This window comes from Equus asinus, chromosome 10 (assembly GCF_041296235.1).
Source record: "Equus asinus isolate D_3611 breed Donkey chromosome 10, EquAss-T2T_v2, whole genome shotgun sequence".
Taxonomy (NCBI): Eukaryota; Metazoa; Chordata; class Mammalia; order Perissodactyla; family Equidae; genus Equus; species Equus asinus.
In genome coordinates this window covers 31,862,592-31,878,471 of record NC_091799.1, presented here as the reverse complement: position 1 = coordinate 31,878,471, position 15,880 = coordinate 31,862,592, and the positions used below count along the sequence as shown (strand labels likewise).

At 48.4% G+C, this 15,880-nt stretch overlaps 2 protein-coding genes across 10 annotated transcripts in view; one reads left to right on the top strand and one right to left on the bottom strand.

Moving 5' to 3' along the window:
• SLC46A2 (solute carrier family 46 member 2) overlaps positions 1 to 12,910 on the bottom strand; it is a 30,001-nt gene extending 17,091 nt beyond the window's left edge. Inside the window, exons 1-4 of one of the 3 annotated variants that reach the window (XM_014859444.3) lie at positions 10,109 to 12,909; positions 8,352 to 8,435; positions 7,779 to 7,935; positions 1,445 to 2,316 (exon numbers count right to left, since the gene is read on the bottom strand). In XM_014859444.3, coding sequence (XP_014714930.1) covers positions 2,259 to 2,316; positions 7,779 to 7,935; positions 8,352 to 8,435; positions 10,109 to 11,237 — 1,428 coding nt within the window. In that variant the 5' untranslated portion in view covers positions 11,238 to 12,909 and the 3' untranslated portion in view covers positions 1,445 to 2,258. Of the gene's footprint in view, positions 1 to 1,444; positions 2,317 to 7,778; positions 7,936 to 8,351; positions 8,436 to 10,108 lie in introns of those variants that run through there. The other 2 variants (XM_070518966.1, XM_070518967.1) reach the window with 2 other exon arrangements.
• Positions 8,444 to 15,880, top strand: part of LOC106842746 (adapter SH3BGRL-like) — a 48,902-nt gene continuing 41,465 nt past the window's right edge. For 5 of the 7 annotated variants that reach the window (XR_011506282.1, XR_011506283.1, XR_011506284.1 and 2 more), the window contains exons 1-2: positions 8,444 to 8,927; positions 15,233 to 15,354. The gene's annotated coding sequence lies outside the window, so the exon portion shown is untranslated. Of the gene's footprint in view, positions 8,928 to 11,215; positions 11,355 to 12,970; positions 13,193 to 15,232; positions 15,355 to 15,880 lie in introns of those variants that run through there. The other 2 variants (XM_044779037.2, XM_070518968.1) reach the window with 2 other exon arrangements.

The following is a 15,880-nucleotide window of genomic DNA, read 5'->3' as shown; positions in this document are numbered from 1 at the left end:
AATCCACAAGGTCAATGGCAGGGTCCATGTGAACAAGTAAGGGAATTTTTCTAGATGTTGAGAGCAAGCTTTTCAGGAGCAGGAGTGGAGAAGCCAACGATTAGATTCATTTAGGTTGGGAAACTGGTCAGGGGCTGAGGTGAAAGGCAAGGAGTCAAGAGGAAAGAGCATACTGGTGAGAGTTTAGTGATGTGGAGCAAGGCCTTGAACTCGTCTTCCTCATCCTACCTTCTCTGCTCATGTTGCTTGTCTCAGTGAGGGGCTCTGCCTTCTTCCTGGTTGCCTGAACCCCAAATATGAGTCATTCTTGCCTCCATCTACCTCACCCTCCACAGTCCATCCATCATCAACTCCTGTTGACCCCTAGCTTCCAAATATTTCTCCAAGTCCATCTACTTTTCTCCATCCTCATAGCTTCTTACTCAATGTCAGTCCACCGTTGTCCTTTACCTGGATTACTGCAAGGATCTTCCAGCTTGTCTCCTTTCTGCAAGTCTTGCTCACTCTGTCCTCCACCAATTCGTTCTCAGTGCTGCCAGAGTGCTCTTTCTAAGATACAAATGGAAGCATTCCGTGTTCCTGCTTAAAACTTTTCAGCAGCTATCCCCATTACTCTAAAGATTTTATTTTATTTTTTTCCTTTTTCTCCCCAAAGCCCCCCGGTACATCAGTTGTATATTCTTAGTTGTGGGTCCTTCTAGTTGTGGCATGTGGGATGCCACCTCAGCATGGCTTGATGAGCGGTGCCATGTCCATGCCCAGGATTCAAACTGATGAAACACTGGGCTGCTGCAGAGGAGTGCGCGAACTTAACCACGTGGCCAGGGGGCCGGCCCCTATCCCCATTACTCTAAAGAAAGCTTTTTTTTAAAGGCTCTATTTTATGTTGTTCCTCCTTATGACTCTGGTCTCCTCTTTTGATTCTCTCCTCCATTATACCTCTCCCTTCCTCCCTCTTAGCTCCCGTCACATTGAATTCCTATATCTTGGGATATTTTCACCTTCAGGCCTTCCAGCATGTTGGTCTTTCTGCCTGGAATGTCCCTCAACTTCCAGCCTTGGTAACTCCTTATCCTTCCAGTCTTATCCTATGCCACTTCTTCTGAGAAGCCCTCCCTGCTCTCCTAAATCTGGATGATATGCTCCCTTGTGTTAGTATTATAGGCTATATCATTGTCTGCTGTTCTGTCTGCTCCACCCGCTAGACAATACACTCTCTTAGGGCAGGACCAGTCATGCTCTCGCTCTATCGCAGCACCTAGCATGGTGCCGGGGCCATAAAGTTTTATTCATTCCCTCCAAGGGATCAGAGAGAGCAACTCTCTGAGCCCAAATGCTCTGGGGTTTAAATGCCTTCTCTAGCTTCACGTTTTACCCCAGTAGAAGAATGCCATGTCTGTAGTTATGGAAGGAAGCTGACCTGGGAGAGAAGGATTCACACACATACTGTGAATGTTGATTTATTTAGGAGATGCGTCTGCTTTTATATACGTAAGTGAAACAGGCCACCTCAAAATAAAATGGGTCTAAATATATCTCCTCTTCTCTCTTCCTTCACACCATTCACTTTGGGAAGTATTGTTGACTGAAAGTATTCAATTTAATATTCCATTGGAGAAAGAGTTTTGATATTTGCTTTTTTTAAAAAAAAAACCAACAGTAACAATGACCACAAAACTACCCTGATGCCAAGAACCTGAGCTTCATATCCCTCCTCAGTGTTCACAGCTCACAAGGCCTCAGGGAAGAAAAATAACTTTTTTTCAAGGTTTTATTTTAATTTAAAAATCTTGACCGATGTTCACTGTTGGCACTTCTTGCAAAATATGCCTTCCACATTGCCCTCAGGCTGTGGAAAACGCGTGCCTGGGTTTGAGTTCTCACAGGGGACCCTTAGCACAGCACCCAGGCGACTAGTTAGCCAGACCTTGGAGCCCGGAGGCAGTGCCTGGCAGGAGAGGGCTACTGTCTGAAGCCCTTTATAGCGTCTGGTATGGCTATGCATAACCCCTGAAAGTTCATACTCTACTGCCCGCAGAACCTAACTTCTGCCTAACAGGAATGTCTGAAAGCTCAGCAAGTTCTTCCATCACCAGGGAAGTGCTTTTCCCCACCCTCCAGGAACCCCTGAGCCAGAGCAGGTCATTCTGAGGCCGACTGTGGCTGGAACTTGGGTTTCTTGGGTAGTGGGCTGCTCTGGTCACCAGTTCCTGGTTCCGGCCATTGCTGGGGTTTTCAGCTCCCGCAGGTCAGCACCTTCATTTCTCTGTCATGTCTCCATATTGCAACCATGAGGCTTGTTTATAGGCCACAATGCTGTAAGAATTTACAATAGAGAATTACAAGAGAACAGCTGGAACGGGGCAGAGGGGGTGCCTTTTCCTCTCCACTGATGGCAGGGAGGTCTCTAGCCACCTCTTTATCACTAGTAGACTGAGAGCCTTTATCCATTCCGTCGTCAGAATGCTGTACTGAGTGGAGCGAGATGGCCCAAGGAAACTTCTGTCACTCAGGCTCCTTCCAGTCCATAACATCTCCAGCCCTTCGCATCTACATTTTCCTTTCCCGGAAATCTCTTTCCATTTCATTTCTGCTTGATGATGAACTGCCACATGTATCTCAAGACCCAGATTCGCTAATCCCAAGCAGAATTAGCTGCCTCATCTTCTGTCTTCCCATAACCCCTTTATCTCTTCCATAAATCATCATTACATTGTTTTAAAATATTTGTAGGTGACTGGATGCTTAGGAATGAGGAGCTCTGAGTTGAAGTCTTGGATCTGTGTGACAATTGGCATGTCCTTCAACCTCTTGGGCCTTCAGTTTTCTCATGTTTGAGCTCTTTGAGCCCAGGTTGTAAGCTAGAGTATAGCTCCTCCTGACTGATGCATAGCGCCTGGAGCTGCTGGATGGGGTACGAGCTTAAATCCAAACCCTCTAAGGGAAAGCTTTGTGGAAACTTCCAAACATGCATCTCCCACCTTCCATGAGCTCTACAGGGAGCAGCACTTACTGTGCTTAAAACTCATTGTATTACAAAATTGGCAAGAGGAGAGTCAAGACTTGGAGGCAGCCAGCCCAGGACCCAGTGAACTCCAGGATGCAACCCTGACTCCACAGCTGACCCCTACTGTGGACCACCACAGCACAGCCACGTGGTGATGGCCAGCCCCTGACTTCATGGTCCGCCAACAGGCAGCTCTGGAATGTGGATGGTCAGCGGTGCTGGCTAGTAGGTGTCAGATCTGGCAGATCATTCATTCCTTAAACAAATGCTTTTTGAGTACTTCTTACATGCTGGGCTCTCTGCTGGACAGAAGATATGTGGTGAGCCAAACAGTCATGGTTCCTGCCCTCAGGGAGCCTACAGGCTAGTGGGCAAGCATATGAAACACATAATCACTAAGTAATTATCAACTGTCATGCTCTGAAGGAAAAGTATAGGAATCTTTCGGAGGATATGATAGGATTTAATTTAGATTGAGAAGGGGATTTTCTCAAATCCTTTTTGAGAAAATGGTGTTTAAGTTAAGACCACGACTAGTTGGGTTAAGAAAGAGGTATGGGTGAGAATGGGAAAGAGCATAAAAGGAGGCTACTAGGGCTGAAGCAGAGTTGGGAAGAGAGGTTAGTGGCAGGAATAGGAGCAAGAGAGGTTGGCAAGGCCAGATCATGTAGGACCTTGTGGTCCATGGTAAGACATTTGGGTTCTATTCTAAAGGCAGTGAAAGCCAAGTGCAGAGCTTTGAGCGGGAGATGACATGATCTGATTTACACTTTAAGGAAATTGCTCTGGCTACCTGGTGGAGAAAGGACAGGAGGGGAACAAGAGTGGAGGAGGGGAGAATGGTACATAGGCTAATTCGGTCATCCAAGTGCTTTGGACTAGGGGTGGTAGCTGTAATAATAAAAAGAAAAGGATGAATTTGAGGCATACTTTGGAGGTGGAATCAACAAAGCCTGATGGATTGGAGGTGTGGGGAGATGAAGAAGACGGAGAGATTTCTATCCTGGGTGAGAGGCGGTGTCACTTAATGAGATGGGAAAGACTGGAGGGGGAGCAGGCTTAGGACATCGAAAGCCCAACTTTGGAAATTTAAAGGGTATTTAGAAGTTTTGAAAGTGCTTCAGATTGCTTAGAGAGAAAATATGAAATGAGAAGATGACCCAGAGCAGAGCCCCAAAGTATTCTTCCATTTGGAGGTTTGTAGAGAAGAAGTGATCAGAGAGGTAGGAGAAAAACCGGGAGAGTGAGATGTTAATAAAGCCAGGTGACAGTGACAAGTGCCTCCCGAGGAAAGAGTGACCCACGGTGTTGGTGGCCACTGAGAAGTCATGTGGGCTGAGGATTGCGGTGAGTCCACTGGATTCTGCTTTGAAGAAGTCGTTAGTGGCCTCAGTGAGGGCAGCTCTGGTGGAGTTGAGGGAGCACATCAGACTGGTGAGTTGAAGAGTCAATGGGAAGTGAGGACGTGAGACAGCGCGTGCAGCCCAGCCTTTGGAGAAGTTGGTTATAAAGAGGAGGTTGAGGAGAGAGAGGGTGGTAGATCACGTGTCGGTTCTGGTAGAATTCAGGAGAGACAGCAGCTAACTAGTGCAGTGCGCTCTAGTCTAAGGACATGGGAGAGGCGGCACGCAGATACCCGGCGACTTTTCTAAGAAGCAATGTCATGTAGTGGACAAGAGAGATTGCCTGGGTTGAAATCCTGTCTCTGTCACTTAACAGCTGTGTAAACTTTGGCAAGTTACAGAATACTTCAGAGTCTCCGTGTCCTCATCTGCAAAATGGGGATAATGATAGTAAGTACCTCAGAGGATTGTTTGGGAAGATTAAATTAGTTAAAATATATAAAATATTTTAAGTAGTGCCTGGCACATAATAAGGGCTAAGTGTTGGTTATTATCATTTAAAAGAGGGTGGAGGGGAGGAGAATAGGATGGGCACAAATGAACGGAGGTTTGTAGATTTACTCTGGAGAAGATGAGGACATTCTCTGATGGCTTCTATTTTCTCTAAGAAGCATGAGGCAGCTGCTGAGAGCTATTGGGTGGTGAGTTGGTTGTGGATGGGCAGAGCCAGACAGTTATTTTCTCAGCATCTCCCCACTGCAGGTAAAGAAGATCAAGCAGGAGACGCCAGATTCTCACAGTAATGTGTACTTGGCTCACTTTGGTATCAGGAAGGGGTGGGGTCACAGTCCCTTCTTGCAAACAGGCTGTTGGCAGCTCTGGTCCAAGGACCTCTCCACTCAGCCTTCTACCCTCCATGGCCTCCCCTGCTGCCCTGCTCTGACGCACCTTCCTGGGTTTTTATGTTGCTGGAATGTAGCTTTCCTTTGTGTGGATAGAAAGCTCTACTGGTCTTTCCTGTTGCTCTCACTTAATGATTGATGGTCCAGCCTTGGCCTCTTCTAACTCTAAGAATATTTCAGAATCTCATTTACTTCTGGAAGGGAAAGGTAATAGAAACTCTCTCTTTATACCAGAGCTCAATCTTGGTTGTATTTTTGAATAACCTGGAGAGCTTTTAAAATTCCTGTGCCCAGGCTGCACCCAGGATCAATTGAGTCAGAATCTCTGAGGGTGGGATTCAGACATCAGTAATTTTTAAACCTCTCCAGGTGATTCCAATGTAAGCGGACAAGGCTTTATTTGCACATGTGTCTCTTTACTGCTAAATGTCTGCAACAGGGGGAAACAATTAGCAATTACTTATGTGCCTCCTTCCAATAAGCACTCAATTACTTATTTGTTGGCTCAAGATTCTGTCTCTTCTTCTCTGATGTAAGATCATGGATACCCTGCACAGCTTAATTAAGATTTGTGCACGGAATGTATGACTGGGGCTAAGTGCATGTTAAACAATGCACTGGGGTGAGATGTCAAGGGCAGCACACCTGCTTCATGTGCCCTAAAGTCTCTTAACGAAGGCAAAGCATCCTACTTAGTACACATGATGCCTTGAAACTTTAGAAAGGAACCAATTACTGTATTTTCTCATTGCTTTCATTTGTCTGTTTGTATCTCTAGCTGTGACACACATTAACTAGTCAGACATGTTTTCTTTTGTTGTTTTTTGGTTTTTGTTTATTTGTTTAGGTTAAAGAGAATATTTCAACCAACTGCCAATCAAATAGGACTGGAGCACTTCCAAGGGGCACAGCTGCTAATCCATTACTCACTTGGACAAAGAGCTGGGACTCCTGAGACGTCTGCATTGCGTGCTAGGTCTAGCTAAGCCCAACTCATTCAGCCAAGACTCACATGAAGACAGGGCACATGAAAAGGGCTAAGAGCTGGGAAGTTGGAGGACAGGGTTGGCTCAGTCCCACACCTGGAGACAATGAGAACTGAGCCAAGAGAGCACTAGTAATCATGCCCACTGCTTGCACAAATTCTCTCAGCTATTTGATCTTATTTTTCTCAACTATGAAATAAAGCAAAGAGCCTTCATGATGGATGGATCCTATCTCAGGAGGCTCAAGCTTCTATGTTGTCAGGGACCTATATTATGATGTGATGTGAGAATTCAGAAAAGGGCCTTACCACCATCCACTCCCCACTTCTTCCAACCCGCCTTCAATTATTTTCTGCTCTGCTGCCTACAATACCACTATCACTGATAGGTAGGGCTCTCATGTGCTACCAGGCAGGTCCCTTTAAAATGCACATGTACATCAAATCCCTTGCACCTTACTGTGGATATATGTATTGTATTCCTTTCTCCTCTGGTGGGATTGATAAAAGCATGGAGACTCTCACTTAAGGGGGAGGGGTCAAAGGGCCTAAACCGTCCAAAGCTGTGCTGTCTCATATGGTAGCCACCGGTTCCATTGGCTACTGAACACTTGAAGTGTGTTCAAATTGAGTCCAAATTGAGTCATGCTGTCCACATAAAATACATACCAGATTTCAAAGACTAAGTTAAAAAAAATCTCATTGATTAATTTTGTAAATTGATTACGTTAAAATCATATTTTGGCTATACCAGGTCAAATCAAATATAGTCTTAAAATTAATTTCACCTGTTACTGTTATTGTTTTTAAATGTGGCCTCTAGAAAATTTAAAATCACATATGTAGCTTGCACTTGTGGCTCACACTATATTTTCCTTGGACAGGGCTGGCCGAAGACCAGACTATTCCATGTGGTCCATTTTGGTGATGACCTAGGCTAGTGCTCTTGCCGTGGGACCGGAGTTCCTCTCCTTTGCTCCTCCAGCCTTCCTCCTGCCTGTTATTTCCCACACTTGAGTGCTCTTGTTTTACAAACGAAATAATTCCCCCAGAGAGGTCAAGCGAATTGCCTTAGTCGTACGGGGAGCTCACACAGTCCAGCGGCCATGAGATTTCAGGGGCACTGAACACAGACGCCGCCAGGGGCCAAGCCCGTAGAGGGACACAGATGAAAGATTACTCAGAAGTGAGACGGGATGACTGAGCTAAAGGGAGCTAAACAAAAGTGGTCTGAGTGGTTCAAGAGAGTTTCTAATCTCAGTCTCTGATTAGAAGGAAGTACATGAGGCTCCTATAAATAAACTGTATTACAAAACCGCCGGAAGCATGCCAGCTGGTTCGTTTCTTAGGACTTTGGGGAATTGCCAGATTATTAGTTTGGGGGAACAGGACTTTTTCTTTGTGAGAGAGCCTACTCAGAACCCACTACATAAATGCTGAAAACAAATAACACTTTATGATAATAGGCTGGAGATAGTCCAACAGTCTTTGACCTCTGCCCCAGGGCCCCAGCCCGAAAGCAGACACTGCTCCCATCTTACCCAATTGGGATGATGGCCAGGAAGGAGAAAAAGGAGGAGAGAGCAAAGCAGGTACCAACGAACTTCTCCATGGTGAGCTGATAGATGTTGTTGTACACCGTGGATGTCACCACTCCGGTCAGAGTCAGGGACAGCTGCAGGATGACGAACACCTTTCCTGTGGAAGGGACAGAGGTTACCAAGAAGATGTGTTGCTGTGCCTTCCCAAGTTCCCTGCTAGCTGAGTCTCTGGGGAGCTCTCAGGGACCCCTTGCCCTTCCTGGGACTCCCTCTCATTCTTCCTAGCTCTTTCCACCAGGACTCCTGCCTCCACCCAGCTGGATTTTCCTGCAGCCTATGGATAGCAGCGTCTTCCTTTGACTGTAGCTTTTCAGTGATTGACTCTCTGAGTCTTTCCCACCCTCCTGTTTTCACTTCCTCTGCCCTGGATGGACACCAGTGTTTTCCTAGTGTGTTAGAGGCTGCTTCTGCAATTCTGTCATGTGCCTTCACCAAGTCTGAACCCTGTGCCTCAAGCTAAGCAGCTCTGAAACAGTCCGGGCAGAGAACCTCAGAGAGATTCCTTGTACTCACCATAAGAGGAGCCCTTTATGAGTTTAGACATTGCTGATCGGATGGTTGTAATGGGAATGAGAGCAAACAGCATGATAGCGCGAGCTGGAAAGAAATCACACAAGAACACTCCTCGCTCTAGCCCAGCCTTGGCCAAAGAGTAAATTAGAACAAAGCAAAAGCCTCACTTAGAATCCCCTCTCCCCACAACCCCTCCGTGGCTTGGCCTGGAATAAGGGGTTACTCTGCTGGCAGACTAGCACTTTTCTGGGAGCAGGCTGACTCCCTGAGCTCTGATGGAGCCGTAGATGCTGCAGACCCATCTGCAAGGTGGCAAGGCATGGTTGACATGGTGATGGATGGGGAAGGGTGAAGGGAGTGTTTACGGGCAGAGTTAAGTGGTTTCTAGGGAAGTGGAGTTGATGTCACTGAAGTGACTCAAAGTTTCTTTCCTTGTCCCTGGGGAGAGAGGTGCCTGCCCTTGCCGTTCACGAACACCTCTAGGTCCAGGAGCTCCGGCAAACTGCGTCCAGAAATCCACTAACACGGCTGCCACACACCCCTCTTTCCTCAAGCCCTATTCATTATCCAGATGCGGTATGTATGTGAGTGTGTGTGTAGACAGAGAGGGAGAGGGAGAGGTGATGGGAAGGGAGGCACACAGCCTGTTTAACGGGGAGCTGGCCAAAGGTGATCTTGCCATTTTGTTGGGTGTTTTTCTAAGATGTGTGACCTCAGCCAAGGGACAGCCTCTGGTAACCATCTAGAGTTGCTCTTTCTAATATGTTAGCCACTAGCCATGTATGACTTTAAATTAATTAAATTTAAAGTATTTAAATTAAAAGGAAATAAAATTTTAAATTCTGTTTAGTTGTACTAGCCACATTTTAAGTGCTCAGTAGTCACACATGGCTAGTGGCTACTATATTGGACAGAACAGATATAGAACATTTCTATCACTGTACAAAGTTCTATTGGAGCATTGGTCTAGAACTCTCTGCTTGCATTTTCTGACCTGTGTCCTCAGATGGAAACTTCATTCTACCTCCTTCAAGGAATTTATGACATTGGTTGTGGAAGGGATTTATGGAGAATTTTTATTCATTTTTAAAAAGCCTGTGCTTGGCCCAAAATGGTTTGAATTAAGGGACCTTTTCAGCTAGATTTCTTAATGTTTTAGCCCTTTAAAACTGGGGAGAAGAGGGGCCGGCCCGGTGGGGCAGTGGTTAAGTGCACACGTTCTGCTTTGGCGGCCTGGGGTTTGCTGGTTCGGATCCCGGGTGTGGACATGGCACAGCATGGCAAGCCATGCTGTGGTAGGCGTCCCACATATAAAGTGGAGGAAGATGGGCCTGGATCTTAGCTCAGGGCCAGTCTTCCTCAGCAAAAAGAGGAGGACTGGCAGATGTTAGCTCAGGGCTAATCTTCCTTGGAAAAAACAAATAAAAGAAGAAAGCCAATCCCATCTCCCCCATCCAAGGCCATCCTGTAGCCTCCCCTACTAACTCAAGGCACCACTGACCTCCCCTCCCTTGAACTCCTAGAGCCATAGACACCACTCTGGTGACATTTCAATGGGCAATACAGATAACACCATATACAATAGAATACAGATAAACTCAAGTGCACATAATTCCGTCTCCCTTGTACCTCCTAGGTAGCAGGTATAATCTGTGGTGCTAAACTGGGACACCTAGACACAGCATCCCCGGTGTCAGCCCCATGATGCAAGGGGCAGCAACGTCCTTGTCCTGCCTCCCCAAGCATGCCAGACTCACCAATATAGAACATGTATGTCTCTTTCACAAAAGCCAAGAGGAGGGCTCCTGACCCAAAGGAAACCATCCCAATCATGATCATGGTTGTGTCCCGGAAGCAGCGGGAGAAGACCAGGACGCCCAGGAAGCTGGTGATGAAGATGGTGTACCCTGCAGCCATCCCATAGCCCACCTGCACTTGGTTCCAACTGAGAGGCTCCCTCAGCACAAAAAGGGGAATCACGTCCACTGTGCCGATCACTGCCAGGTCATATAAGATGGCACCCACAAAGAGCAGGGCGATGATGGTTTTTGGGGGCTTTGCTGTCCCAGGAGACGGAGGGTGCTCCACCACACTCTGCTTGTCTGGCTCATCAGGATCTAGGGTGCGATATGTGCCAACCGTGCCAGACACGGTATCCACAGCAGGGAGTGCCTTGCTGGGCTTGGACATCGACTCGGGGACCCTCAGGACCAAGAGGCTGTACAGAAGCGCACAAGCGGCACAGCTCACGCTGCAGGCTGCCAGCGCCAGACCTTGCCTGGATCCCCCAACCATCTGCTTGAAGAGATGTCCAGACGCCATGCTCCCGCAGAATCCCGCCAAGCCCAGGATCAAGTCAATAAGGATAAGGCGCACGGAGCGGTGGCCCTCGGAGGAGCCGAGGGATCCCAGGGACATGACTCCCGACCAGAACGCCGAGAAGCCGCCGCACAGCCCGGTCAGCGCCGCTGCCCCGTACAGCACCTCCACGGGCCAGTCCAGCAGCACCTTGAGCAGCAGCCCGAGGCGGGAGAGCAGGAAGCCCAGCAGGGACACGCAGATGGCGATCTTGCGGTGGTAGCGGTCGCTGAGCCAGCCCAGCCCGTAGGCGGACAGCAGGGGCGTCAGGCCCATCACAAGGTTGTAGTTGATGTAGAAATTGGAGATGGCCCTCTGCTGTTGGTCCTCTAGAGCCCCCCGGGGCGACGGGCTGGCGCTGTGGTTGGAGGAGGTCTCCGCTCCGAACGATGCCTTCACCACCAGGAGCAGCCCCGCGTCGTAGAGGGACGTGGCCACCTGGGTGGAGGCCACCACGGGCTCGATCCAGGTCCACACCTGGAGGCGAGGCAGGGGGCATCTCCACGGGCAGGTGGCCTCGGGGCCCATGTGGTCTCTCTGATGGGAGGATGGAGGGGCTTGCTCGCTGGCAGCTGTTCCGGAGGACCCGGGCTCAGTCCGAGAGCGCTAGCGTGAACCGTGTGCTCGGGTGAGCACAGGAGAGAGGTGAGCGGGGCGCGGGGCGCGTGTGACAGCGGCCAGCAAAGCGGCCGAGTATCCTCCCTGGCCGCGGCCACTCCTACCTGGGACAGAAAAGGCAGCGCTCCGCCCCCGCAGGCTGAGCGGGGCTGGCGGCCGTCCAGGGAATCCAGGCGCGGGGGAGCGCCCAGCGAGTGTCGGCCGCGGCCCCCACCCTCTGGCTGCCGCGTCACGCTTCCCCTGCGAGCGCGGCAGCTGACCCGGGCCTGATTTCCCCACAGCCGGGCGTGTCTGGACCTCCCGCGGGTCGCTGGGCACATTCCCCTAGGGTTTGTCACGACAGGGGCTGAGATCTCCTCAGGCAGGGAGCAAAATTCCCCTGTCCCTGGAAGGCAGGTTTGGGCGAGGGGTGGGGTGCTTAGGATTCTGCCTGGCGCTAACGCTGGGATGTGAGGTTTTATTTGCGGCGTTTAAAAGCAACAGGGACCCATGTGCTCTAGGGAGCTGGGTAGTATAGGCTTAGAGAAGTAAAAAGTCGGGAGTACTAACATCTCTTTGAGATTCTGACTTCCATCCTTTTGGATAAATACCCGGCAGTGGGATTACTGGATCATATGGTAGTTCTGCTTTTAGCTCTTTTGGAGACCTCTCTGTACTGTTTTCCATAGCAGCTGCACCATTTTGCATTCCCACCAACAGTGCACAAGGGTTCCAGTTTCTCACATCCTCACCAACACTTATCTTTTTTTGATCATAGCCACCCCGACAGGAGTGAGGCGATATCTTATTGTGGTTTGGATTTGCATTTCCCTGGTGATTAGTAATGCTGAACAATTTTTCATGTGCTTGTTGGCCATTTGTATTCTTCTTTGGAAAAATGTCTATTCAAGTCCTTACCCCATTTTTCAATTGGGCTATTTGTTTTCTTTTTGTTTTTACAACAAATTTTTTTTGAACTGTAGGAGTTCCTTATATGTTTTGGAGATTTACCCCTTATCAGATACATGGTGGGCAGTATTTTCTCCCATTCAGTAGGTTGCCTTTTTACTCTGTTGACTGTTTGCTGTGCAGGAGCTTTTTGGTTTGAGGTAGTCTCACTTGTTTATTTTCAGGATCATGAAGAGATATTGATATCGACCCTGATATCAGTTTCCCCACATTAAACCCAGCATATATGGGGTTAAAACCAAAACACTCATTCCCTGCTTACTCTCTGGCTTCCTGGCTCCAGAATCCACTATCCTCCATGGAGACAGACACCGTCAAGGACAAGCACCTGGACTTTCTCCTCCCGCAAAGAGATCTGGGCTGGTGGGAAAGCTGCTGACCAGCAAGGTCACAGGCTTCCTTCTCTCTGCAAGTGTCTCAAGGCCAAAGACAGGCTGGGGGGAAGCTCCGACCAGCAAGGCCATATGCTCCCCCTCCCCTACCTAAAACCCCAAATAAAAACCCTTCCTTTTAGCTTTTCGGGGAGTTTGGGATTTCAGCGTTAGCTGCCCTCTCTCCTTGCTCAGTGCTGTGCAAAAATAAAATTCCTACTTTCTTCCACCACCCCCGGTGTCAGAGATTGGCTTGCTGCGCAACGGGTGAGTGAACTCATTTCAGGTTCGGTAACAATGTTAGTACTTCTGTGTTCATTACAGCACTATTCACAATAGCCAAGATGTGGGAACAACGTCAATGTCCATCGACAGACAAATGGATAAAGAAAACGTGGTATATACATACAATCGAATACTATCCGGCCTTAAAAAAGAAGGAGATCCTGAAATTTGTAACAACATGGATGAACCTTGAGAACATTATGCTGAGTGAAATGAACCAGTTGTAGAAAGACAAATGCTGCATGATTTCACTTATATGAGGTATCTAGAACAGTCAAATTTATAGAATCAGTGAGTGGAATGGTAGTTGCCAGGGCTGGGGCTGGGGGTAGGGGTGGATGAATGAGGAATTACTAATCAGCTGGCATAAAGCTTCAGTTAACATCAATGAAGAAGCTCCAGAGATTTGCCGTTCAACATTGCTCCTATAGTCAACAATAACGTATTGTACACTTCAAACTTTGTTAAGAGGGTAGCTGTCAAGTGTTCTTACCGCAATTTAAAAAAAAGCAAACAAACAAATAAAAATACCCAAACAAACAAAACCTAAGGAGCATCGAGGCTCAGCCCTTCCTCCAAAACAAAGGCCTCTTGGAGAAGAATTCTGCTTTGTGCACCTGCGTTGATGGGCCTGGAGCCAACACGGGCCCCAGCCTGCAGGGCTCCGGTCTCAGACCCCATGCAGGGCTCCGGTCTCAGACCCCAGGGCCAAGGGAGAGAGGGGGAGGACCTGCCTGCCCTCTATGTCCCTCCAGATGATAAAACTGTACTCTCTCTGGCCCCAGAAAGAAGCGAGTCACCAGAGTTATCTTCTCCTGAATAAAGTCTCCAGAACCCCTTCTACTTAGTTGTGGCTCATCTTCCATCTCATGGGCTCACGACCCTGGGCTGGGCTGAGGCCTCTGTTCTCAGGCTGCCTGCTTCCTCCTTTAAGAACACACTTCTGCAAAGAGGACCAGGGTCTTCCCCCTGCAGTGCGCAGTGGCAAAGTGCACCAAGGAGAGAGCCCCTTCTTCAGGTCCACCCCCAGGGAGGAGAGTCAAAACACGCAACCTCTCTTCCTGTCTGCTCCATTCTGACATGGCTGCGGCAGCATGAATGAGCAGGAACCCGAAGACACGCAGCGGGGACTCAAGTCCACAGGGAGAGTTTAAAAGGCCAAATGGAGAAAGTACTCATGGGAGTAGGGACTAGACTCTAAGTGATCTTGTGTAGCTATGTACCCTTTAGGTAGTTTTTAGGTGAGCTATCATCTCCTTCTCTACATCTCCGTGCCCAGCCCCCTTTGTCTAGGCCCAGACAAGTCTGCCTTCTGGAAAGAGAAAGACCCACCTAGTCTCCCCGTTCAAGACATGCCCTGTGGAGCTGGCCTGGCAGCGCCCTCAAAGCTTTCTCACTTCCCTCTTCCTCTCTCTCATCTAGGCCCAGCTTGGGAGGTACTGGTTTCACTCAACCCATACTTGCCTCTCCCACTCCATTCCTAACACTGTTTTTCCAGAGGCTGCCACAGAGCAGTCCAACCAGCCTACTCCTGTGAGGGGCAGAGGCTCCAAGGGCTGGGTAGGTTATGGGGGAAGATGGTATTCAGCAATCAGATACGGCGATAAGAACAACAGCTTGAACCAGACAGACCACTGTGGCCATTTCATCAAGGGGTCTGTCTATTCTTGGGGCTGCAGACATGAGAAAGCAGCCTTTATGCCCCATGGGAGAATCCATGGTGTCTCAGTTCTTCCCATCCTCTTGTGAAACTAAGGACATTTGAGGGGTTTGAGAGATTCACACCAGATCTAGGACAGATCTGGTGGAAGCTGGGTCATCCTGATGCTGGTCAGCCCTGGGACCCCCCAGGCTTGGGACCAGAATCCTCTGGCCCGGAAATGAGCAAGACCCAGGGCAGTCCAAGTCTCCTCCAGCTTAGTCTACTCTGGGTTGGATTATGGTTTCATCACGTCCCCACTCTCCCCTCTGTCTCTGAATGCAGGCCCCAACTGACTTAATGCCTGGCCATCCTCTGTGGCCCAGGCTATCGGCAGGGTATAGCCCCTGAGCCAAGTCGAGCCCTGACCCTGCCACTTTAGTCTCTAGTTCAAGGCTGGATTATTAAAATGCAAAAGTTAAACTCTCTTGTCTTGTCAAATAGTGTGAAAAAGTGACACTATATGAGGAGAAAGGGACTTAAAAAAAAATGTAGCAGCTAACACTTACCAAGCCCTTACTATATAGTAAGCACTTTACATGAATAAATTAATTTAATTTTCCCAAGAAACCTATGAGCTAGTCTATCACCTCATTTTACAGGTGGAGAAACTCAGGCCAGAAAGGTTAAGTAACCTGCAGAAGATCACACAGCTAGTAAGTTGGGGAGCCAGCATTTGGTACCAGACTGTCTTTGAAAGCCAATAACTGTGGAGAAAATACAGGTAAGAGGGAACTTTATTTGAGGGTGTCCTCTCAACCAACATAGGAATGTGGAGAGGAGCAGAAACACCTTAGTCATGATGAAATTATTGTTGATCAACTAAGTATTGCATAAAGGGAGAGGAATGAGAGGGGTGGATGGAAGTTTATTTATTGAAGGCATATCCCAGTCACTTCACAATCGAGTAGGAAATACTTTTATTTGCTTAAGAGATGGCCCCCAAATTCATTTTAGAAAGGAACAGTCTTTGTTTGCAAAGTAACTTTGATCAGTTAGAAGGTGACATCCTCAGGCTTGGGTTTCAGCTGTGGAGATGGCTCCAGAAAGGAGGTTGAACCTCTGCGTGTGAGTCAGAGAGGAACTTGTCTGATGCTCTGGAGAAGGAGGAGCCTGAGAAAGAGAAGAGGAGAGGGAAGGGAGGGGGAGGGGAAAAGAGATGTGGGGAGGAAGTGAGACTGGGTTGCTGGTTGGAAGGGTCAGGATAGGAACCTCTGGGGGTCAGGTGGTCAGAGGGACTTTAGAAAAAT